Genomic DNA, 25,867 nt, shown 5'->3' on the forward strand with positions numbered 1-25,867 from the left:
CCCATCTCTTCAGACTCCCCATCCCACCCCAAATCTCTAGGCCCCTCCCCATTCTCATTACCCACCCTCTCTCTGGGCCCCTCTCCATATTCTAGTCCTTGCCCCCATTCCCCACCCCAAATCTCCAGGCCATGCCCTCTTTATAGGCCCTTCCCTCTAGGCTCTGCCCGTTCTCCAGACCCCTCCCCCATTCTCCAGGCCCCACCCTCCAGGTCCCTCTCATGTTCTCCAAGCACCTCCTCCATATTCCAGACCCCTCACCCGTCCTCCAGGCCCCGCCCTCGCTCCAGGCCCCTCCCCTGTTTTCCAGTTCCAGCCCTGCCCTCTCCAGGCCCCTCGCCCATTCACGCCCCACCCTACCTCTCCAGGCCCCTCCTCCATATTCCAGACCTCGCCCCATTGTCCAGCTCCGCCCTCTATCCAGGCCCCGCCCCCATTCTCCAGGTGCCCCGCCCCCATTCTCCAGGTTTCCCCCCTCCCTCTTCCCCGGGACCCAGCCGCAGTTTCCGGGCCGCAGCCTGGCCGCTCGGTTTGCTGGGTGCCGGCACTTGTTTGCCGGGGATGGCGCGGCTGCTGCAGCCGCTGAGTGAGGCTCAGTTGAAGCGCTTGGATGAGCACCAGTACCAAGCGGCCGGTCGCTCGCTGCTCGAGCCGCCGCTGCAGCGGTTCTGGGTCTGGCTGCTGGAATGGGTCCCGCTCTGGATAGCCCCAAACACCATCACCCTGCTCGGCCTGGCCTGCAACCTCCTCAGCTGCCTCCTGCTGGCTTATCACTGCCCCCGGGGCAGGGAGCAGGTAAGGCTGATCCCGGAGCGAGTGCCTGATCCCGGAGCGAGTGCCTGATCCCGGAGCGAGTGCCTGATCCCGGAGCGAGTGCCTGATCCCAGTCAGTGTGCCTGATCCCGGAGCGAGTGCCTGATCCCGGAGCGAGTGCCTGATCCCGGAGCGAGTGCCTGATCCCGGAGCGAGTGCCTGATCCCGGAGCGAGTGCCTGATCCCGGAGCGAGTGCCTGATCCCGGAGCGAGTGCCTGATCCCGGAGCGAGTGCCTGATCCCAGTCAGTGTGCCTGATCCCGGAGCGAGTGCCTGATCCCGGAGCGAGTGCCTGATCCCGGAGCGAGTGCCTGATCCCAGAGCGAGTGCCTGATCCCAGTCAGTGTGCCTGATCCCTGAGCGAGTGCCTGATCCCAGTCAGTGTGCCTGATCCCGGAGCGAGTGCCCGATGCCGGAGCGAGTGCCCGATGCCGGAGCGAGTGCCCGATGCCGGAGCGAGTGCCAGATGCCGGTCAGCGTGCTGCCCGATGCCGGTCAGCGTGCTGCCCGATGCCGGTCAGCGTGCTGCCCGATGCCGGTCAGCGTGCTGCCCGATGCCGGTCAGCGTTCTGCCCGATGCCGGTGTGAGTGCCCGATGCCGGTGTGAGTGCCCGATGCCGGTCAGTGTGAGAGCCCGATGCCGGTGTGAGTGTGCCTGATGCCGGTCAGTGTGCCTGATGCCGGTCAGTGTGCCTGATCCCGGAGTGGGATTCCTGATGCCGGTGTGAGTGCCCGATGCCGGTGTGAGTGCCCGATGCCGGTGTGAGTGCCCGATGCCGGTGTGAGTGCCCGATGCAGGTGTGAGTGTGCCTGATGCCGGTCAGTGTGCCTGATCCCGGAGTGGGATTCCTGATGCCGGTGGGAGCGCCTGATGCCGGTGGGAGCGCCTGATGCCGGTGGGAGCGCCTGATGCCGGTGGGAGCGCCTGATGCCGGTGGGAGCGCCTGATGCCGGTGGGAGCGCCTGATGCCGGTGGGAGCGCCTGATGCCGGTGGGAGCGCCTGATGCCGGTGGGAGCGCCTGATGCCGGTGGGAGCGCCTGATGCCGGTGGGAGCGCCTGATGCCGGTGGGAGCGCCTGATGCCGGTGGGAGCGCCTGATGCCGGTGGGAGCGCCTGATGCCGGTGAGTGCGCCTGATGCCGGTGAGTGCGCCTGATCCCGATGCGAGCGCCTGATCCCGGTGAGTGTGCCTGATCCCGGCCTGAGTTGAGTGCCTGATCTCGGCCTGTGTTGAGTGCCTGACCCCGATCCGTATGTCTGATCCCTGTCGGTGTGTCTGATCCCGGTTGAATGTGTGATCTGGCTGTGATGCCAGTGTGCGTGTCTGCTCCGGGTCTAAATGTGTTCCTGGTCTGTTCTTGGTCTGATTGTCTGATCCTGGTCCGAGTGTTTGATTGCCATATGATTCCAGATTGATCCTGGTCTCATCCCAGTCTTTGTGTCTGATCTCACTTTGATTCCCATCTGATCCCTGTCTGATCGGTCTGTGTGTCAGTCGTGAGTTTCTCCCTGTGGGAAGCAGTGGGGACTGTGTCAGCGAAAGGGTAAATGTTGGACTTGGTAGAAGTAAGCGTGTTGCCGTTCAGTCAATGTCTTAATTGTGTTGCTGTGTAGTCAATGTCTTGATTGTGTTGCCATGTAGCCAATGTATAATTGTGTTGCTGTGTAGTCAATGTCTTGATTGTGTTGCCATGTAGCCAATGTATAATTGTGTTGCTGTGTAGTCAATGTCTTAATTGTGTTGCCGTATTGTGCTGCTATGAAGCATTTTGGGATGTGTTTCAATGTTTGAAGGTTGCATACATATACAAGTTTTCTCCAGATTAGCAGCAATTTTTCCCTTGGGTAGAAGCCACATTATGAAACACCAGCCAGGGAATAGCTGCTTTCTTTCTTGTGTACATTTAAAAAAAAGATCTTGGGGTTATGAATTTGTTGACGTTTATACAGAGGGCGATATCTGGAGTGCAGTCACAACTCCTAAAATTTCAATCACAGGAACTAGCAAATTCACAGAACACAGCCCATGTTCAGTGAGAGTATATGCCCATTGGGTAGAGTACTGTGTGTTACATACAGCACAGAAACAGGCAAAGATGTAGAGGAGAACTCAGGAAGGCTATAGGGGAGATGGGCCTGAGGGTGGGTTGGTGGTGCTACTTACGAATTAGGAGCAGGAGTAGACCTGCTTGCCCCCTCGAGCCTTCTCTGCCATTCAATGAGATCATGGCTGATATGATTGTAACCTACCCCCAAAACCTTTTCTCCCTTTGCTTATCAAGAATCTATCCAGTTCTATCTTAAAAATGCCTACCTCTTCATTCACCTGAGGAAGGAGCAGTGCTCTGAAAGCTAGTGATTTGAAACAAACCCTGGTGTCGTAAGATTTCTTACTGTGCTAACCCCAGTCCAACGCCGGCATCTCCACATCTTAAAAATACTAAAAGACTCTGCTTCCGCTGCCTTTTGAGGAAGAGAGTTCCAAAGACAAAGAACCCTCCGAAAGAAAACAAATCTCCTCATCTCTGTCTTAAATGGGCAACCATTTATTTTTAAACAGTGACCCTGATTCTAGATTCTCCCACAAGAGGAAACATTCTTTCCAAATCCTCTCTGTCAATACACCTCAGGATCTTAAAGCTGGCTTGTAATACAGAACAAGGCCAGCAGCACGGGTTCAATTCCCGTACCGGCCTCCCCGAACAGGCGACGGAATATGGCGATGATGGGCTTTTCACAGTAACTTCATTGAAGCCTACTTGTGACAATATGTGATTATTATTATTATTATTACTATATGGGCGTAATTCAGTGGAACAATTTCTAAGTTCATTTGTGTCAGTGTTTTCAGGGAGTTTCCTACCGGCTCTGCCGGTGAGTTCCCCACCGCTATCCAATGACACGTAGTCACTTTTAGCACCCTGGGGAGTTTCTCACCGATTTCGGGCACACTTAGAATTTTTTTCAGCACTGAGGAGCTGAATGCAGAGGTCAAGTCACCATTTTGAAAGGACGCCCCAATTTCTAAGTGAGTTGTGGGTCCCTACGCCCCGTCACCAATGGAAATGTTACCTCCCACATACATGGGATTACCCCACACCCACTAAGTGAGGACACCCCGGTATGGGGTCCCTGCCCAAGCCTCCTTACAGCAACCCCCCCCCCCCCTTTCAGGATCCCCCGTCACCCCTCTCAACCTCCCAGAGGCCCCTACGTACCTGCCCTGCATATCCCACCTCCACCCTCCTTTCATGGGCATCTAGGCCCCTGACCAATGACAGTGCCGCCCTGGCACCCGGGCAATGTTCCTGGTATCCTCAAAGCCACCTGCGTTCCATGGCAGTGCTAGGGTGGCAGTGCCAACTGGGCAGTGCCTAGGTGCCTGCATTCCAAGGGGAGGGCCAGGGGGTCACCCTGCACTGTCCCTGACCAGCAAGGACCCCCGATGGCGCAGGAGACCTCCTCCCAAGGGTGCCGTTCCGCCTGGTCCACATTCCTGTGGACCAGTACTGATTGGTGCCTGGCTGCAGCCTCCTTGGGGAGGCTGGTGGTTTGAGGGAGGCTGGTAGATCCTGGGTAGGTAGGCCTTACGTAGGTTAAAGACGTACTTTAGCAAACGCTGGTTGGTCCAGTCTCTTTTGGGCCGTTCTGATTCTGATGCCTCGTGGGACTTGGCTGTATCCCGCGAGGAGTGAAGGCTGCCACAACGCCCGTGGGTGGCCTCTCTTGGGACCCACTGGCCACGTTGTGCTCTCTCAAGCACATCATGGCCACTGGATCGCGCCCAATATGTTTCAAATCAAGTCACCTTTTGCTCTTTGTGGGCAATGCAGCAGTTTGGTTTTGGGACATGGGGAGTCTATGCAATGGGTGGGTAAAGTTTGATGGAAGCAAGGTTTTGAATGCAGAAAAACCAGTACTGATTGGTGCCTGGCTGCAGCCTCCTTGGGGAGGCTGGTGGTTTGAGGGAGGCTGGTAGATCCTGGGTAGGTAGGCCTTACGTAGGTTAAAGACGTCTTTTGTTTGTCTTAATCTCTTTGGGAAAACATAAAGAATCAATAGATTTAGTATACCTATCCATGGATTTGGGAGGAATTACTCATTCTCCTGTGATCACCCATCTTACACTAGAGCAGAGGTGGAGTTCTCTAAATTTCAAATCCTATCTTTCTATGTAAGGGTGGGGGGAAGGTTTAGAAACCTGATTTGATCATTGATCACGTGCTTTCATGGTAATAATTTGCCAATCCTCGATAAGCCCTGAATGTTATCTGCACTTTGAGTTTGCTGACTGCAAGAGGCTAAAAAAACATCAGTAGATCAGTAAAGGTTTTTAGCTGTACACAGCAGATTAGAGGGGTAGAAATCATGTCTGCACATGAGTTGAGGCCAAGCTAATTTTGCTCATACACACTCTTGCAATTTTCCCAGCTGTGAATTCAACTTTTGTTTTGTCCTTTGATCGTTTGGTGAGGCTAGTTGTTTGTGAACTAGAATGCAGAGCTTCACATTCAGACCAGAAGCTGTATAATTCTAGGTTCACACATTGTATGCAACATCCATATCGAATTCATTCATTATATGTCTGCACTTCCCGTAAAAGCAGCACTTACTTCTTGCAGCAGGTTTCTGCCATTTCATTTTCTGTACTGCCTGTCTGTGTCTAAACCTAAAGTCTGGGAATTTCTCACTAAATCTCTCTCTCTCTCTCAGGGCACACCTTAAAAACTACCTTTTTGGTCACCTGTCCCACTTATCTCTTTGTGGGTGAGTCATTTTTTTGTCTGAATTAATGCTGCTATGAACTGCCTTGGGATGTTGTACGGTCTCCATTGTGAACACAAGTTGTTCCTGTGAAGGTGTTCTCAATTTACTTGAGCACGAAGAAAACCAAGCCTCGCCCCACAATTCCCCACTCTCAAAGTGCGGACACCCCCCCCCCCCCCCCCCCCCCCAATACCACCGGCAACTGGCCGCAACCTTAGTCACCTCCTCCTCCATTTTCACATTCTATCTGCTGCTCCCTGTTAATTATCCCAACCCCTTATAAACATTCAAACAGGTTACACCAGTGAGTAAGAAGTATAAACACAGATTGTTCTGACAGGAAAGTGGAGTATCCGGTCTCCTAAACCCTGCCTGGCCTGTGAGCTGTAGTTTGGACATCGTTGGATTATTGTGTAGTGGAACTCTGTTATTGGCAGCAGGGCAGGGGAAAGTCCCTTGAGACCCTCATCACAAGATCAACTCGCTCGTGAACCCAAATATAAATCCTACTGACGTGCAGTCTGACAACACTTTAACATGCTCATCCTGATGTCCATATCCCTCCATGATCTCCCACCTCCCTATCTCTGTAATATCCTCCAGACATACTACCTCAGAGAGATCTATGCTCCCCCAATTTTAGCTTCTTGCACATTGCAACATTTGTTTGTCGTACCGCTCGCTCACTCCCTCCCTTACTCTCTCTTTTAGTTTGTTACAGTAACTAAAGGGTTAATGGCACAGCCAGTCAATCTATTGTGCAGTTAGGATTAAATGTGGAGCCAAGACGAGGCAGGCTTAGAGGGCATAGGGCAATTGTACCAGGGCATATAAACTTATTCAGTTATCAAACTAATGGGAAAAAAACTTCATGGACTTGCATTATGATACAGTGCAGAAGGAGGCCATTCAGCTGATACTGCCTTTGCTGGCTCTTTGAAAGAACTATCCAATCAACCCTACTCCCTGGCTCTTTCCCCTTGCAAATTTTCTCACCTCCAAGTATTTATTGAATTTACCTTTAGAAATTCCACTGCTTTTTCAGCCAGCATATTCCAGGTCATAATAACTCACAATGTTCAAAACAAATCTCCCTCCTTCTTAAAACCTATGTCTTTGACCACATCCCAAGGAATTTCATAGCAGCACAAGTCAGAGTTGGTCAAAGAGGTAGTTTAAAGGCGTGTCTTAAAGGGAGTGAGGTGCAGAGCTTTAGTGGCAAATTTTCAAACTTTAGATGACTTTTTGGTCTCCAGTTTTGATATCTCATTATATGATTTGGGATCAGATTTTGTTTGAGAATGCTGCTGTGAAATGCCTTAGAATGTTTTACTGTGTCACAGTCACTATATAAATGCACGTTGTTGTTAGGTTTTAATATTGTGATGAAGCTAAAATAGGAATTGTGAGAAATGGATGGAATAAGGGCAAACTGTAATTTGCATAAATGAAAGGTAGACTAATTTGTAGGCAACACGTAATAGGGACAGTATCTTTGAAGTGTCAGTTGAGAAAGGTTCTGCTCTGTGATACAGACACTGTTTAATATTTAAACAGATTGGCTTGTCTGTAAAATCCTACTCATAAATCAAACTGTTGCAGAGAAATAATAGCTGTTTGCTTTTATTTCTTGCAACCTTTTCGATGCTAACAGATCATTGCTTGTGGGCAAGATTTTGCTGCTAACCTGGCTTGTCCCATTAAGACTGCTCCTCCCAATAAGCAAATCAAGGTAATCGTAGCAATTTGTAATCAGTGTAGGTCAGTTAGATCTTTTTTGCAATGTTAAACCAAAGTTCTGCCAGCCCTGTCAGGTGAGCACTTAGTTCCACCAGCTGATACGAACCAATTGTAGCTGCTGCTTTCCAATCAGCAAAACTAAGAATGACCAGGCACTAATCCAATTCATGGGGGGGTGTTTTCCATTGGAGCGAACCCTATTCCTCAACCAACATCATTACACGCAGATTACCCAGTCATGATCACATCTTCGGTCTTATTATGCTGCTGCACTTCCAATGTTACGTCAGCAAGTACATACCATTTGCCAGCTTTGGTTATGAAAGATGCCATATAAATGCAAGTCGTGCTTTCTTTTAATAGAATGAGGGTACAGGTGTGAGGTACTGAGTTTGTTATATTCCTCTGTCTAACATGTATACATTTCATTGCAACCCAACATGTGTACATTTCATTGTAACCCACATAGCGGAAAGTTTAAAAATAAGAATCTTGTTTCAGACCACTGAGCTAAGAATCAGACTTTTAGTTTGCTACAGTACTTAAAAGTGTTAATGATGCAACCAGTCAATCCATTGTGCCGTCAGGACTAAATGTGGAGCTAAGGTGAGGCAGGCTTAGAAGGGAGTGGGGCATATAGATGCAATTGAATTCATGTTGTGAAACTAATGAAAAAGACTTCATAGACTTGCATTATGACACAGCGCAGAAGGAGGCGCCTGCGCTCATTGGAAGAACTACACAATGGCCCATATCCCCCTGGCTGTTTCCGATAAATGTTCTCACCTTCAAATATTTATTGAATTTAGCTTTTGAAATTCACTATTAAACCTGTTTCTACTGCCCGTTCAGCCAGCACAATCCAGATCATAATAACAAACCTCACCACCCCCCCCTCTGGTTCTTTTGCCAGTTGTCTTAAAGGCTTTTCACAGTAAATTCATTGAAGCCTACTTGTGACAATAAGCGATTATTATTATTATTATCTGTGTTCTCTGGCTACTGACTCTGCTGCCACTGGAAACAGATTATTTTAATATACACTTGGCAAAAGCCCTCAGAATTTTGAACACGTCTGCTGAATCTCTGCTCTGTGGGGAACCATCCCAATTTTCCAGTCCTACCTTTGTAGATCTAGAATTTTGCAATGTGTCGCTCACACCATCACTGTCTATATGCTCCAAGCTAGTTTGTGGGTGTGCTCACTAATGGAAGTATTTATATCTGCTGCTTATTATAGATTTACTACATTCTGTACTAAATTCAGGATTTCAGAAATAGGTTTATTCTGCGTAAATAATGATTACTCTACACTCCAGCCTTCTCTTATTTTAATGATTAGTTTGCATTGAGTTTCCACACCCCATACACTCCCATCTGATGATAATCCTGTCACATCCATTTGTTATTTATCAAATATATTGTCCCTTTGCAATTAAGTCCTTGATGATATTTTACCTTATTTTCATTTTTAATGCAAGAATTGGATTGCACTGCCAATTTGCACAGGGTGTGGGCGGCACATTGGCGCTGCTACCTCATGGCGCCAAGGACCAGGGTTTGATCCCGGCTCCGGATCACTGTCTCTTTGCACATTCTCCCCTTGTCTGCATGGGTCTCACCCCCACAACCCAAAGATGTGCCAGGTAGGATTGGCCTTGCTTAATTGGAAAGAAGAATTGGGTACTCTTAATTTTTTTTTAAATTTACACGGTGTGCAAATTGGGTGGGGCAATGGATATGAAGAGAAGCAAAATGATGGATATGCAGAGATGATAGGGGCGCAGTAGAAGGGCAATGGATGCATTGTGGTGGGGTAATGGATATACAGAGAAATGATGGATACGCAATAGAGGGACGATGGATGCGCAATGGAGGGGTGATGGATATATAGAGAGATGGTAGATGCGCAGAGGAGGGGCGATGGGTGCGCAGTGGAGGGGCGATGGATATCAATGGAAGGGCGCTGGGTGCGGAGTGGAAGGGCAGTGGATGCGTAGTGGAGGGGCGATGAATGTGCACTGGAGGAGCGATGGATGAGCAGTCACAGATTATGATCAGAAGTTTCTGAACTCGTTGTTGAGTGCAGGTGACTGTACATTGCTCAATGAAAGGTTGAGCTGCTGTTCTTCAAGCTGAGCTTAATGAAAAGATGATGGGTTTGCTGGTCTGAAACAAAAATCAGATACAATGGTTTCAGGAAGGGACTGACCCATTTTGTACTGTAATATTGACACCAGAACATTGACAACCTCATCAAGGTTTGGGCCATGACTGGACTGAGCTCAAATGAACTGGGTCTGTTTTTCAGCAAGTACATTCCCTGATAACTTGTCGGAGTTTGAGTTCGTGATCAGCAGAACAGAGTTCAGATTCCAGACTTTATTGTGTCCTGTGAGGTGACGGGGGAATTAGAGAAAAGCCATTGGACATTTCTCCTCTGCTCCCCTTTGGACAGAAATACTTGCATGTATACAGTATCATTCAGGACCGCATGACAGCGAGCAAAGTACTCTTGTAATGTAGACACTGTTGTAAAGAAATGCAGCAGCTAATTTGCACACAACAAGATCCTACAAATAGTAAATTAAATGACCAGTGATGTTAGTTGAGAATAAACATTAGCCCTGGATTCCTCTGCTCATCTTCAAATGGCGGTCATGGGATATTTTAGGCTTAGAGAGCACTTGGAGGCCTCAGTTTATATCGCATCTGAAAGACGGCACCTCGAACAGCGCAGCGCTTCCTCAGCACTAGCATCAGGGATGTCAGCCTGGATTTTGTGCTCATGCCTCTGGAGTGGGATTTGAACCCACAACCATCTGACTCAAAGGTGAGACTGCTCCGCACTGAGCCACGGCAGGAGCAGGAGATCATTCTAACCCTCAAGCCTGTTTCTCCAGTCAGTTGATCTGAGTGCTGTGCACTGTATTAAACTGTCTCTTGATGACCATTTAATCTTTAACCTGGTATCTTCCCTTTTTACAGGCACCTGCTTACGTGTACATTCTGTGTGGTCTGGGATTATTTATTTACCAATCTTTGGATGCGATTGACGGCAAACAAGCCCGAAGGACCAATAGCAGCTCTCCACTTGGGGAGCTTTTTGACCATGGCTGCGATTCCTTTTCCACAGGTAAATGTGGTAGAAAGCAGAGATATCTGGTGTGTTTGTGTGTGTGCATGTGCGTTTGTGTGTGTGTCTGCATGTGTGTGTGTGTGTGTGTGGGGGGGGGGGGGGGGGGGGGGGGGGGTTCACTTCCAGAGGGGTAGAATTCAAAATTGGGGAAGTTATGTTCAACTTGTGTAAAGCATTGGTTACATCTCCAGTTACACTGTGCAGAGTTCTAATCTGCATAATATACAAAGGATAGAGTGGCACTGGAAAAGATGCAAAAAATATTTAGCAGAATGACGTTGGAACTGAGAGTTAATAGCCATTAGCAAAGGTTGAAGAGGCTGGGGCTCTTGTCTCTAGAAAAGAAAAGACTGATGGGTCTGTAAAATTATGAAAGGATTTGTTTGGTAAGGTAGATCCTAGAAAAGATGTATCCACTACTGAGAAGACCAGAATTAGGGGCCACAAATTATAATAGCCACTAATAAATCCAATTGGGAATTGAGGAAACATCTTTATCGAGAATGGTGAGAATGCGGAATTCAATACACCAGGGAGTGATTGTGGCGAGTAGTGCAGATACATTGAAGGGGTAGCTAGATAAACACATGAGAGCAGGAGAAAGGATCGCGCAAGATAAAGAGGGTTGTAAGGAGGAGCATATGGAACATAAACACTGGCACCATCTGGTTGGGCTCAATGACCCTTGTCTTGCTGCAAATACTTTGTTGTCTTATTCCAACCACAGTAGTAGCTGTGTTTGTTGGTGTTTACCAGAACATCTTAAGACTGATTGCCAGGGAAAGGTCGAGAAATCGTAATTAGGTCAGAGTTTATTTCTGATAACCTTAAAAGCCACCCTTCTTTGGGAACTTGAAAATACTGTCTCAGAACTGAAATTAGAGAGCTATTGGTCAGCTCCCTCTTGTGTTCCAACTCTTGTTGCTTCTTTTTGTACTTGTAGTTATGGTTGGCTTGGGCACCTGCCTGGCCGTTCACCTGGGAACAGATCCAGACCTGATGTTTTTCTGCTGTTTTGTTGGCGTCTTTATGTTCTACTGTGCTCACTGGCAAACCTATGTTTCAGGATCTCTACGATTTGGCAAGTAAGTCTTCATGATTTGTTCTTGAATTGCTGCGGTCCATTCGGTCCATCATTTGAATACTGATGTGTTTTCTCCACGAGCCACCAATCTAATCCTACTCCCCTGATCCCCTTTTGATACCCCACCCAGTGTAATCCCACTCTCTCATCTCCCCATATCCTTTAATATTCCAACTAGTGTAATCCCACTTTCCTGCTCACTCCCCGTACACTCAATATTCCCCCATTTCATGCATATAATTCTGTGTTTAAAAGAACTTCTGGATTCCATTAAATGTTTGCAGCAGAGAACTCTACATTGTAACCATTCTCTGTGTAAAGACATTTTAAAAATTTGCCCATGTAATTATTTACTCTCCCCATGAATTATCTCTCACAGTCAAGGACGAACTGAATCTGCTGTCAGTTGTTAGGATAGTGAGGGTTAATGATGAAATCTGCCCCAAGTCTTGGTAATTTGAGGATTTGGAGAGTCTAGAAAAACAATTTCTTGTCTAATTGCACGCATTGTCGCAAGCAGGGGAGGTGGCACTGAGTTATATGCAGAATTCCTGCTTGTCTGAGAGATGTTTGCACTCCTGCTGGGTCCATAATGCAACTGAGAGAGAAAGATAATAAAGTCTGGGCAATAATGACAGACCATCAAATAGATTATGGGCCAATTTTGACTGTTTCCATTCTAATTCGGTTTACAAATAGTTGTTTTGTAGTACAGAGCTTGAATATTGCTGAAAAGAGGCATTTTGTTGAAGCTTTTTGTCTTGCACTCATCAGGATAATTACAAGAGTACAAATATCAGGAGAAAGAACAATTTTTTTCTGGCAAGAGTGTGCTGATTGGTTGATAAGTGAACTATGGTTGATAGATGTTTTGCCATGCAGAAGGAACCAATTAATGATGACTGACGGTCAACTGCCAAGCATTGTTTAAAAGTTTGACTCCGAGGGCGGCATGGTGATGCAGTGGTTAGCACTGCTGCCCCATGGTGCCGAGGACCCGGGTTCGATCCCGGCCTCGGGTCACTGTCCGTGAAGTTTGCACATTCGACCCGTGTCTTTGTGGATCTCTCCCCACAACCCAAAGATGTGCAAGGTAGGTGGATTGGCCATTAAGGGGCCTGAATTGCCCCTTAATTGGAATTTAAAAAAAAAGTTTGACTCTGGTTGATCAAGGCATTATGCTGAGGAATGAACCAGAGAATGGCTGTCACTTATTTTGTTTAGCAGAAACAGGCGCAATGTGTGTACGTATTCTTTCTGTCTGCAAAGAACTGTGCCCTGTGTATTAATATATGCAGCTTCCAGAACATGCAAATGCACTATACTGTAAGCCCGACTGATCATACATTGGTTGTCAGTGTAATTTTGTCCAATCCTAGAATCACATCTGATGTTAGACTATGTTTTGAGTTTTGAACGCATGGGTTGGTTGAGTACGGTCTGTACCATCCCATTGTGAACAGAAGTTGGGACACGCTGTTTGATCCAATCCGCTAGTCTTTGGGACATATGTTCTAAATACCTAGCATTATACTGGTATTGAACCTTATACCACATTATTCATTTGTGTGTTCGGCAGGGTATCTTTTTGGCTTGTTGGCAACATCCTGTTAGTGACACATACAATTTGTTCTGCTACTGTGCAGCAGCAGCATGAAATAGATAGATTCACCTGTTGCTCAAAGTTTTGAGATACCTTGACTTCCCAGGGTAATCTGAGGTAGACTTGAGAACTTTTCAGGGCCAAAAGTGACGGCCTTAGGTGCGTTCATGAGTTTAAATCTAGCTGTTCCACATTTGCTAAATAATACTCGATGTGCTAAAAATTACACTAACAACTAGTCTTAAGATTGTCAGCTGAGTTCACAGTGTGATGTATTTGCTTGTACTGGAAGCTACATATATTAATACACAGGGTCCTGTTCTTTGCAGATATAAAGAACATGTAGACACATTGCGCCTGCTCCAGCCAAACAAAATAAGTAATAGCCAGGTTAATTTTTCAGGGCAATGTCATGACCAATCAAGACATGCTGCCTGCGTTAAATTTTCAAACAATGTTTGGCAGTTAACTATCAGTCACCATTAACTGGTGCATTCTCCATGGCAGCATCTCAACCAATCAGGGTCCACTTGCCAATCAATCAGCACTCTCTTCTCATACAATATAAAATTGTTGTTTCCTCTGACAGTAGCATTTTTGTGCTTGTCCTGATGAGTGCAAGATGGAAAAATTTGACTAAACACTAATTCAGCATCTTTAATTAACACCACAACTAGTTTAGACAAAATGATAACTCCTATTGTCCAATGATGGACATTCATTTAAACGTCTAAAGGAGTAGAGTTTAAATCTGTTACTTGTGAGTTCAGCTAGAAGGACAGAAATTATCATTTTTGCTCCTCTCCTGTACTTTTAGTGAGAGATGGGAACATTTATATGCACCCAGTGACAAACTCCTAGGTGACCAAGCCACCTTGGAGAGTCAGGGAGCAATTTCTTAAAGTTTTTTTGAAAATTGGCTGCTGTTTTTCCTCCCCTGCCAGCCGCATTCACAAGTGTTGGGGTGGAGGAGATCCGTGAGGGTTGGAGAGGGAGATGCAAAGCACTTGGGGAGCTGTATGGAGTGGAGGGGAATGCGGGTACAAGTGTGAAGGGACCTGAGGAATGGTGTCAGGCCTCGGAGTTACACCATCTTATGCCAGAATTGAAAGGTCCGCTGGCCTATCCCATCTGTTTTTTCTGTATGAGTGGCGCCCTGGGCTGGAAACATGTCACATACTTGTACAAAGTTTTGGACTATTTCAAAAATCACTTTGCTATGAAATTTAATAGGCCCTTAATATCAGGACGTTGTTGAGCCATTTTGGGCATAAATCGGGAATCTAGAGTGTTACCTTTCCAACCAGGGAAATGTCAACCAGAACAATGCACAGAGTGCACAATTGCACAGGTTTCAGAATTCATCTGCACAGCCCTTTGTATTTAATCTCAGGATGTGGGCATTGTTGGCAAGACTTGATCAGAGGGCAGTTAAGAGTCAAGCCACATTCCGTGAATCTGGAGTCACATGTAGCCCTGACCGGGTAAGGACATCAGATTTCCTTCCCCAAAGGGCATTAGTGAACTAGATTTTTTTTTTACAACAATCAAGTAGTTTCATGGTCTCGATCACTGAGACTAGATTTTTATTCCAGAATTATTGATTGAATTTAAATTGTGATGATATTTAAACTCCTGTCTCTGGATCATCCAGGTTTCTGGATTTCTAGTCCAGTAACATACCATTATGCTACTGTAACCAAAAGCTTTAACTGTTGCGCAGCTTTCATGGTACAATTTTCACTATTATAGTTTTGATATGTTCAACTCAAAAATTAGATAAATACTTGAAAGAAAAAAGCCAGTAGGGATGTGAGGAAAGAGCAGGATAAGCTTTTAGAAAGAGTTGGTATAGGTTTAATGGGCGCAGTAGTCATGTTGTAGGCGCGTTGTTATGATTCTTAGATGTTAAATGATTTTAAATAAATTGTGTTAAAACTTACTTATAAATAACACAAATCTGGAATTTCATGGAAGCGTATTAGGCATTTCAAATTGATCGGTGCAAATGGACTTTCTATTCTACTTTGTGTGCATGACCAACTTACAATGTAAACTATAGCAATACAGAGCATGCGAGTTACTAAAGCAGGGGTGGGCAAACTTTTCCGTGCAAGGGCCGCATTCAGAAATTCACAATTCACAAAGGGCCGCATAGTATATTAAGTAAAATAATTACGTCACCCGGTTATGATTCTGGGCGCCTCATATAGAACATAGAACAGTACAGCACAGAACAGGCCCTTCGGCCCTCGACGTTGTGCCAAGCAATGATCACCCTACTCAAGTCAACGTATCCACCCTATACCAGTAAGTAACCCAACAGCCCCCCCACCCATTAACTTTTTTTAAAAAAATTAAAAAAAAAAAAAAAAAAATTTTTTTTAAAAAATTTTTTTTTTTTTTTTTTTTTTAATGACTTGGTGGGCCGCAGAAATACCTTTGACGGGCCGCATGCGGCCCGCGGGCCGTAGTTTGCCCACCCCTGTACTAAAGTAACACCAGTTTAGCTCAGTTGGCTGGACAGCTGATTCGTGATGCAACACGAGATCTGTAGGGCGGGTTCAATTCCGCTGAGGTTATTCATGAAGCCCCTGCCTGCCCCTCGCCTGAGATGTGATCCTCAGGTTAAATCACCACCAGTCAGCTCTCCCCCTCAAAGGGGAGAAGCAGCCAATGGTCACCTGGGGCTTTGCTGTTACTAAATGGGTGTTAAATATTTCCACGGGCATTTTGTGTGTAATGTCTAAGTGGACTGCTTCTACAAGCGCAGGTTAATTGATAGGGAGCCTCACCACCCCCACCCTCACTCCCCCGTCACACACATTGTGAAGGAACAGGCAGTTGGAACACCTGAGAGAGAGCTGTGGGCTGTATTCCTGAGATTTGCTGATTCAGGTACATCAGGCAGCCAGGGCTCCCGTTTGGTAATGGAAACATCGGAACAGGAGGAGGCCATTCAAGCCTGTTCCATCATTCAGTGAGATCATGGCTGTTCTGTTGCCCTAATATCATGTACCTGCCTTTTCTTCATACCCCTTAAAACCTTTGGTTAACAAAAATCCAATAGTCTCACATTTAAAATTGCCATTCTACAATCACCCACTAAGTATTTGAATCAATGTCTGATCGACTGTTTATTAACTCACAGCAGTTTTAACCATTGATCTCTCTATATCCGATTAGAATTGATGTAACTGAAGTTCAAATCTGCATAATGCTCATCTTTTTCTTGTCTGCCATTGGAGGAGCTACTCTTTGGGATTACCAGGTGAGCTGTATTTTAACTTCATGGTGGCTGCCTACATTTGTTGATGAGTTACAGTGAGAGATCTGGCTGCTCATACATACAGTTGTATTTATTGGTGTTGTGTATTTCACATCCGTGGCTCGGTAAATTTATTCTGATGTGCAGTGACTACTGTATCATAGCAACCAATTTGTGCACAGCAGGATTCCACAAAGGACAGTTTTACACGCCATTAGTCCAAGACTAGAATCAAGCCGAGCTCTCCACTGCTTTGGCACAGTATTCACTCTATATCCCTTTCAGCTTCTGAACTGTACAGATTGGATCGAGAGGGCGAGGCTGTGGTTGGAGACGTCTGTGAATCTTCCTTCAATCTTCTCCACTTTGCAGTGAGGACTGAAATGAAGGGTGGGGGGGGGTGGTCGTGGGGCAAATCCTCACAGCATGTTTCTGATTGCTCAGAACAATCATCAAGTTTGTAATATCATTGCAGACCTGTGGATATCACTGGGGAGTAAATTTATATTTGAGCTGTGCCAGACTGTCGGAATAAGTGATAGTAGGACCTGCCCACAAGTGCTGTTGTTGGTCTCCCATTGATCCTGCGCCCCCTCCCAAACTCCCATTCCATTCTCCCAGTGTTGTTTTTTCACATGTATGGGTTCAACTGGGATGCTCCAGAACCAGCAGTGACAGAGCAGATCCACTTCGGGCAGTTCAGCTTCCCTCCTACGTGAGTCCAATCACTCCCATCTGGATCGAACTGCAAAAGGATATCAGTGCCCCTGGCTGAATCAGAGTCAATCAAGACTTGCCAGGACTGAGGCAGTAATCCAAATCGCTTCTTCCCATTTAACATGCAGAGATTTATTGTCAAAGTAACTTTAGTTGCCATGTGATGTGGAAAGAGTCATTTCTTTGCTGTTCATGAAAGGACTTTCATTTTTTTTTGGAATATTTTTATTGGCATTTTCAATTATAACAGTAAAACTTTGCATCCAATATTTATTGCTCCTGCAGTTTTTATGTACATCGAATCGTTCTTCCTTCCCCTCTCCCTGCCCCCCCCCCCCCCCACCCCCACTTCCCCTCCTTGGCATCCCCCTTTTTTGTTCGGGCGGCCGGATTCTCCACAGTCCCATGCCAAATTTGCGTTTGGCACAGGGGAGGAGAATCAAAGTTCCCGACCGAATCGGGCCCAGCGCCGCTCCAGTTATTCTCCGGACCTTGGAGAATCGCACGCCCATAAATTATGCCGCGTGCGTGGGGGGGGGGGGGGGGGGGGGGGGGGGGTGCCATTGCCAGAGGCCATCCCAGCGATACTCTGCTCCCAACCGGCCGAGTTCCCAACGGCGTGAAACTAATGTGGTATGGCCGGTCGGGACTCTCACACGGTGGCTGCGGACTCAATCCACGGCCGCCCTGGTGGGTGGGCGGGGGGATCGAGCACCGGGGGGGCTTTATGGGTGACCTGGGCAGCGATTAGCCGGTCCGATGCATCGGCGCATGGCCGATTGGGGGAGCTAGTTTGTTCGTGTTGGTCCACGGTCCGGGTCCGCCATGCCACTTGGTGCAGCTGCTGGAGGCCGCCGCCGTGCGCATGCACAGACTTGGAACCGGAAGAGCAGGGGCCCCTATCTGTAGCCAGAGTTGCGTGAAGCTCCCCTGGTCTATGCTAGCCCCAAGAAGGTAAATGAATCGCCTTTTGTTTTTTGCAGGAACCTGGGGAGTGCAATGCCAGCGTTTTTACGCCAGCGTGGGGACATAGCCCCATTTTGGGAGAATCCAGCCCATGGAGTTCTGTCCCCTAGCTCCTATTCTTCCCTTTTCTCCCCTCTTTCCCTTTATGTTTCCTGTTGCACACCTTTTCGGTTTGGGGAGGGGGGGCTTCCCATCTCCTCCTCCTCCGCCCCCCCCCCCCCCCCCCCCCCACCCCTTTCCCAAGCTTCTCCCTGTATTTCCTCTGAGTTTCCTTCTCTCTTACTTCCCCTAGAGTTGAGTATCTTTGTCTGCTTTCTCCCATTTCTCGCTTTTTCCCTCGTCGCTGTTGACTTTGAACAGGTCTTGGAACAGGCCAGCGAACTGCCCCCATGCTTTGAGGAAACCTTCTGCTCACACTCTGATGGTGTGCTTGATCGTCTCCAAATGGAGAAATTCCATTAGGTGTGCCAGCCACTTTGGTGGTGCTGCTGAACGCCAGCCGATCAGGAGTCTGGCATGCGATTAGGGAAGCGAAAGCTAGGGTGTCGGCCCTCTTCCCCATGTGTAGCTATGGCTGTTCTGATACCCCGAAGATTGCCACTTTTGGGCACAGCTCCACCCTCACTCCCAAAACCTTGGACAAAGCCTCGAAGAAGGCTGCCCAGGACCCTACAGGTTTGGAACAAGCCCAGAACATGTGGGTGTGGTTGGTCGGGCCTCTCTGGCACTGTTCACATTTATCATTCACCTCCGGGAAGAACCTGTTCATTCTGTGCACCACTTTGAACTGCATGAGGCTGAGCCTTGCTTAGGAGGTGGAGATGGCCCTGCTCAGTGCTTCGCTCCAGTCCCCAGCCTACCTCTGTTCCCAGTTCGTCTGCCCATTTTTGTTTGGCGTGAAAGGACGTCTAATCATTCCTGTACAGTTAGCCTGAAATGATTGTCCTGTCCTGGATAATTATTTTGTAATGAATAAACCATTGTGTGCAGGGTTGGTCTGTGGGGTATTAATAATTTACATCAAAATTACCTGTTTAAAATACACAGTGTTAATGAGATTTGATGAGGTTTTATATCTTGGCTTTGTAAACTTTATACTGGATATTCAATGACTGCCTTGTTATCAAACATTTCCAGCCCTCCAGTGTATAGATCAAATAGGCAACCAATGGGTGGGGGAAATCACAGAGTACCTGTCATATACCCATTGCCTGGGTTAATACGAGGTGCATTATTCATCTTCAGGTGTGTTTGTGTTGGAAACAAGATGTCTTGGCCAACATTCGTCCCTCCACCAAAACCATTTGCCGCATTGTTATTTGTGGGATCTTCCTGTATTATAATATCAATGCCATGTTGGTTTGAAATCAATTCCTTTAACCAAGTTTTTGGTCGTCTGTCCTAGTATCTCTTTATTTGACTCACTGTCAGATTTTGCTTGGTAACACACCTGTGAAGCTTCTTGGAATTCCTTACTTTGTTAAAGGTTTTACGTAAATACAAGTTGTTACTGTATACAGTCAATCACTCTTTAATTCATTATGTCTGAAGTGTTTGGGAGGCTTTGAGAGATGTTAATAGGCTCTTTATAAATACAAATTTGTTTGTTTCTCCCAAACCATACATCTTGTTCCTCCTCCCATTCTGCTTTAATAAAGGAAGAGGAACAAGATGTATGGTTTGGGAGAAACAAACACATTTGTATTTATAAAGAGCCTATTAACATCTCTCAAAGCCTCCCAAACACTTCAGACATAATGAATTAAAGAGTGATTGACTGTATACAGTAACAACTTGTAAAGCAGAATGGGAGGAGGTTCATGTCGAACACTGGCTCAGGTCAGTTGGGCCAAATAGCCTATTTTTCTTCTATTAAAGGGTTAATTAGTCATGTACATTTTGGATTCCACTATGTCTCAGTTACAGGATCATTAGTGACCCGTAAGAACCATTTCTCTTCTATCTCGAAATAGTATGGAGTATCTTGGATGGGGAAAGAAGTTGTTGCTCTGTGTATAATTTTTAAAGATCCTTCAGGATTGCTGCCGTGAAGATCTCATTACTGTTAATCATTATCTAACCACTGTTCCTGCGCTGGTAATGTTGGAATTATTCTTGTTTTCTCACTTCTTCTGCTCAATTAGAGTTGACGGTGGTCATGGTAGGGGTTCATGTATAGACTGTATAGTACAGAACTGGGCCCTTTGCCCAACTCGTCTGTCCTGTGTTGATTGCTCTACACAAGCCTCCTCCCACTTTGCTTCATCTTCCCTTTATTGAGGATGGGTCTTATTTGTAATTTGTCTTAATTCTGTCTCCTCTCTAGCAGTGACTGGAGACCACTTTAATTTGTAAAGTACTACCTGTAAGGCCTGTAATTTGCTTTTCTATAATCCGTTTTAAAATGAGATTTCAGCCCTGCAGGTATTGGCTGCTTTGTGTCTGGAGACCCAGTGCTACAAGCTATTAGTTTGCAGGTATCTAGGGACTCTTTGCAATGATTTTCAATTGATGTGTGCTGTTCAATGTCGTATTGACGCAAACTTTGTGTTGCTTATTTTTTTGTTGTTGTGTTCCGCTGCCTTTGGAAATTCCCATTAAAACTTTACTCGGGATGGCTAAAGAAAGGTAATAAAACTCTTTCTAAACTTATATTGTAATCTTGCTGAGTGAGGGAGGTTAAGAGTGTAAAGGTGGCTGGAGTTTCTGAGTTCTATATTAACAGTGCCTCATTCTTTTAATACAATACTGGCTGTGTGTTGTGTGGGGTGCTCATAACACATTTAACAGTGTCACCATTGATGTCTTGTTTATTCTTTCAATACAGATTCCAGTACTAGGACTGAGAATGAAGATCCTGCCTGTATTTGGAATAATAGCAGGAGCCATCTACTCTTGTACCAATTACTTCCGGGTCATCTTTTCTGGTGGGACAGGCAAAAATGGTTCCACAATAGCAGTACGTTGATCGAGTCAATAATATATTTTCTGCAAGTACCAGTCTCTTGCTGCTGATGTTGAATGCTGTATTCTTCTTCATTATCCAGGGTACCAGTGTTCTGTCACCTTCCTTGCACATTGGGCTGGTCATAACAATGGCTACAATGATCTACAAAAAATCTACCACGCGCTTGTTTGAGGATCATCCATGCCTCTACGTTTTAATGTTTGGATGTGTAGCTTCAAAAATTACAAACAAATTAGTGGTATGTTAATTTCAAACAATCAAAATGTTGTTTCTATTTATTGGTTTCTTTCTATCAACACTGGACAACTATTGGAAATCTAACTTCCATTATATAAACTGGACCAGCCATATAAATACTGTGGCTACAAGGGCAGGTCAAAGGGTCAAAATCCTGCAGCGAGTAATTCACCTCCTGACTCCCCAAAACCTGCCCATCATCTACAAGGCACAAGTCAGAAGTGTGATGGAATGTTCTGGATGAGTGCAACTCCCACAACATTCAAGAAGCTTGACACCATCCAGGCAAAGCAGCACCCACTTAATTGGCACACCATCCACTGCCTTCAACATCCCCTCCCTACATCACTGACACAGTGGCAGCAGTGTGTGCCATCTACAAGGTGAACTGCAGCAAGCCTCTTTCAACAGCATCTTCCAAACCTGCAGCCTCTACCACATAGAAGGACATGGGCAGCAAATACATGGGAACACCACCGCCTGCAAGTTCCCCTCCAAGCCACTCACCATCCTGACTTGGAAATAGCTTGTTGTTCCTTCATTGTCACTACATCAAAATGTTGGAACTTGGTCCCTAACAAGGCAACTCATCACCACCTTCTCAAGGGCAATTCGGGATGGGCAATAAATGCTGCCTAGCTAGCCACATGCATATTCCATGAATGAATAAAAAGGAAAAATAAACCTTCACCACCTAATGAGACAATCTCTTCACCCAAAGGCTGTTCCAGCCATTAATGTCTGAAACACTGACTCGCCTAAGTGTGCACAATTGGCTCTATTCTGATTGTGTTTTCATCCAGATTTGAGGTAATTGACAAAAGAACCAGAGGAGATGAGATTCCTTTTAATACAGCGAGTTGTTGTGATCAGGAACGTGCTGCCTGAAACGGCGGTGGAAGCTGATTCAGAGTGAATTTTCAAAAGGGTAAAATAGGATAAATACTTAAAGGAAAAAAATGCCCAGTGGGGAAGGGGGGATTTTTCAAAGAGCCAGCAAAATTTGCTGAATGGTATCCTGCACTCTCACTATTTGGTGATGATGTTCTAATCTTTATCTGAAACACTTGAAGCAACTAAGCCATATTTCATGGGCGCTGTCTTGCAAGGGATAATTAGAATCATACACCTGCTGCATTGCAACGGGTTTGTTTTTTCATTGTTTGTTTGTGCGTAACACAGGTACTACTTTACACCTGTGTCAGCTGCTGCAAACTCCAGTAAGACAACATCTGTCTGGTTCAATTGTAATGGAACAAACCCCCCCCCCCCCCCCCCCCCCCCCCCCCCAGAGAAGGGAGCTGCTTTTGAGGATCTTTTGATGCAGAAACCAGCTCACCCTGTTGGGAATATGGGAACAGGAATACCAGTCAGCAATATACAAGCCATTCAACGTGTTTGTTGTCGATCTATATCAAAACTCCATATCCCTTAATAGCTAACAATGGCTAACAAAATCGTATCAATCTCAATTTAAAATTAACAATTGACCTAGAGTGAACTGGCATTTGCATAAGAGCATTCCAAATTTCTGCCACTTTCACTTGAAGATCATGTCCGTAATTTTACACCCAAAAGCTCTGGCTCTGATTTTTAACTTTTCCTTCACCCTAGACTGAGACAGCAAAAGTACTTTATTTACGAGTTATGGGGTTGGAGAGATAGTAACCACTCCTTAATTGATTTTTTTTTTACAGACAATATGAAAATTATTTTTTTATTTGAAGGAAGAGATTAAAAGGAGTGTCCAGGATCAAACATGAATCATGGGTTTCCCTTGCTCCCGGTAAATACTCGAAATGGAGGGGGAAATAATTGCAGGGCAATTGGCAAAGAGCAGGGAGGAGTAGAACCGAACCAGTTATCTCAAAGAATTTCCGTAACTCAATCGGTCAAATACTCTCCTGTTGCACTGTAAGATTTTCTAACATAATGCAAGCTTACTTTGCATACTGTACATTACTGTATATCATTATTTCCACTATCATTTTAAGAGAAAGGCATTTTGTTTTTGTAGGTGGCACATATGACCAAAAGTAAGATGAAACTCCAAGACACAGCATTCATAGGGCCTGGGCTGCTGTTCCTGAATCAATACTTTAATAGTTTTATTCATGAGTACTTTGTACTATGGGTAGCTATGGTAAGTACATTACATTGATTTCTTTAAAAAGGATGCAAGTCTAGGTAACTCAACGCATTAAAATAGCATAATACTGTGGATGTTGGAATCTGAAACAAAAACAGAATGCTGGAAAAAAGTCAGCAGGTCTGGCAGCACCAATAGGGAGAAAAAAACTGTTCACATTTTCAGTCTGCATGACTTCTTCAGAACTAAAGAGAGGGGAAAATATGATTATTGATAAGGGGTGGAACAGCTAGAATTCGCATTGGTGTTCAATGTGTGTTCCAAAGCCAGGAACCTCAAACGTTGGCATGAAATGCAAATCCCATTCTATCTCCTCTTATCCATTGTTATAGTGGAAAGAACGTGTTCAAAATTGATGACTATTAAAATTCAGACCATTTGTCCATTTTTTGAACCTTGTTTCAGTACAGCACAGGTTTCTAAACATGGAAACGTAGAAAATAGGGGCAGGAACAGGCCATTCGGCCCTTCGAGCCTGCTCTGCCATTAATTAGGATAATGGCTGATCATCCAACTCAATAGCCTAATCTTGCTTTCCCCCCATATCCTTTGATCCCCTTTGGCCTAAGTGCAATATCTAACTGCCCTTTTTTTTGCTTTAAAATTTTTTTTTAGAGTACCCAATTAATTTCTTCCAATTAAGGGGCAATTTAGTGTGGCCAAATCCACCTACTCTGCACATCTTTGAGTTGTGATGGCGAAACCCATGTAAACGTGAGGAGAATGTGCAAACTCCACACGGACAGTGACCCAGAGCTTGGATCGCACCTGGGTCCTCAGCACCATGAGACAGCAGTGCCAACCACTTCACCACCATGCTGCCCTAATATCTAACTGCTTCTGGAAAATATACAGTGTTTTGACCTCAACTACTTCCTGTGATAACAAATTCCACAGGTTCGCCACTCTCTGGGTGAAGAAATTTCTCCTCATCTCTGTCCTAAATGGTCTACCCCATATCATCAGACTGTCACCCGTGGTTCTGGGCACACCCATTATCACAAACATCCTTCTTGCATCTACTCTGCCTAATCCTGTTCGAATTTTATAGGTTTTCTATGAGATCCCTCCTCATTCTTCTGAACTCAGCGAATACAATCCTAACCGATTCAAGCACTTCTCATACATCAGTCCCGCCATCTCAGGAATCAGTCTGTTAAACCTTTGCTGCAGTCCCTCGAGACCAAAACTGCACACAATATTCCAGGTTTAGCCTCACCAAGGCCCTGTATAATTGCAGCAAGACATCCTTGCTCCTGTACTCGAATAGACTTGCTATGAAGGCCAACATGCCATCTTTGCCGCCTTCTGTACCTGCATGCTTACCTTCAGGTGACTGGTGTACGAGGACACCCAGGTCTCGTTTCTCATTCCACTCTTCTAATTCAAGGCCATTCAGATAATAATCTGCCGTCTCGCTTTTGCTACCAAAGTGGATAACCTTGCACTTCTCCAAATTATACTACATCTGCCATTCATTTGCTCACTCACTCACTCAACTTTCCGTACAGCTCACCCTCCCCCCTTGGTGTCATCTGCAAATTTGGAGATATTACATTTTGTTCCCTCATCTAAATCGTTAATATATATATATATATATATATATATGTAGTGAGTAGCTGAGGTCGTACCATCGATCCCTACGGTACCCCATTAGTCACTGCCTGCTGATTTGAAAAAGACCTGTTAATTCCTATTCTTTGTTTCCTGTCTGCAAATCAGTTTCCTATCCATCTCAATACTCTACCCCTAATCCCATGCGTTTAATTTTACACACTAATCTCTTATGCGGGACTTTGTCAAAAGCCTTCTGAAAGCCAAATATATCAGATCCACTGTCTCCCCCTTGTCAACTCTACTAGTTACTAGGTACCACTCTGGGCCACCTCTAGAAATGCTGTTTTTCTACCTCTCGCTATGTTGCCTCTCTATCTCTTCCTTCTGTCTCCCTTTCACTATTTGACATTCTGTAATACACTGCCAATTTAGTAACAGCTCGTTTGGTTTAACTCAGTGGGCTAGACAGCTGGTTTGTAATGCAGAACAAGTCCAGTGGTGTGGGTTCAATTCCGTGCCAGCTGAGAATTCTGAATTCTCCGTCTGTGTACCCGAATAGGCGCCAGAATGTGGTGACTTTCACAGTAACTTCATTGCAGTGTTAATGTAAGCCTACTTTTGACAATAAAGGTTATTTTTTTTAACTCTAACCAGACATTCAGATTTTGGATCATTTTAGGATCATGAGAATGCTATTCAATTAAATAATGCTGTATCTCTGTCTTAACTCTATTTACCTGCCCTGATTCAATAACTTAATATCCTGACCAAACAATAATCTATCAAACTCAGTTTTGAAATGTTAAGAAATAGGATTAAGAAATAGTGGTTAGCACTGTTGCTTCACAGTGCCAGGAT

General features: G+C 45.5%; 1 protein-coding gene across 2 annotated transcripts in view; it reads left to right on the plus strand.

Moving 5' to 3' along the window:
* The first annotated feature begins 468 nt into the window (after positions 1 to 468).
* The window catches only part of chpt1 (choline phosphotransferase 1), a 32,316-nt gene continuing 6,917 nt past the window's right edge, over positions 469 to 25,867 (plus strand). The window contains exons 1-7 of one of the 2 annotated variants that reach the window (XM_038781143.1): positions 469 to 795; positions 10,310 to 10,457; positions 11,404 to 11,545; positions 16,334 to 16,418; positions 20,926 to 21,057; positions 21,146 to 21,304; positions 23,321 to 23,446. In XM_038781143.1, the coding sequence (XP_038637071.1) occupies positions 562 to 795; positions 10,310 to 10,457; positions 11,404 to 11,545; positions 16,334 to 16,418; positions 20,926 to 21,057; positions 21,146 to 21,304; positions 23,321 to 23,446 (1,026 nt within the window). In that variant the 5' untranslated portion in view covers positions 469 to 561. Of the gene's footprint in view, positions 796 to 1,517; positions 1,938 to 10,309; positions 10,458 to 11,403; positions 11,546 to 16,333; positions 16,419 to 20,925; positions 21,058 to 21,145; positions 21,305 to 23,320; positions 23,447 to 25,867 lie in introns of those variants that run through there. The other variant, XM_038781144.1, reaches the window with a different exon arrangement.

This window comes from Scyliorhinus canicula, chromosome 20, assembly GCF_902713615.1.
Source record: "Scyliorhinus canicula chromosome 20, sScyCan1.1, whole genome shotgun sequence".
Taxonomy (NCBI): Eukaryota; Metazoa; Chordata; class Chondrichthyes; order Carcharhiniformes; family Scyliorhinidae; genus Scyliorhinus; species Scyliorhinus canicula.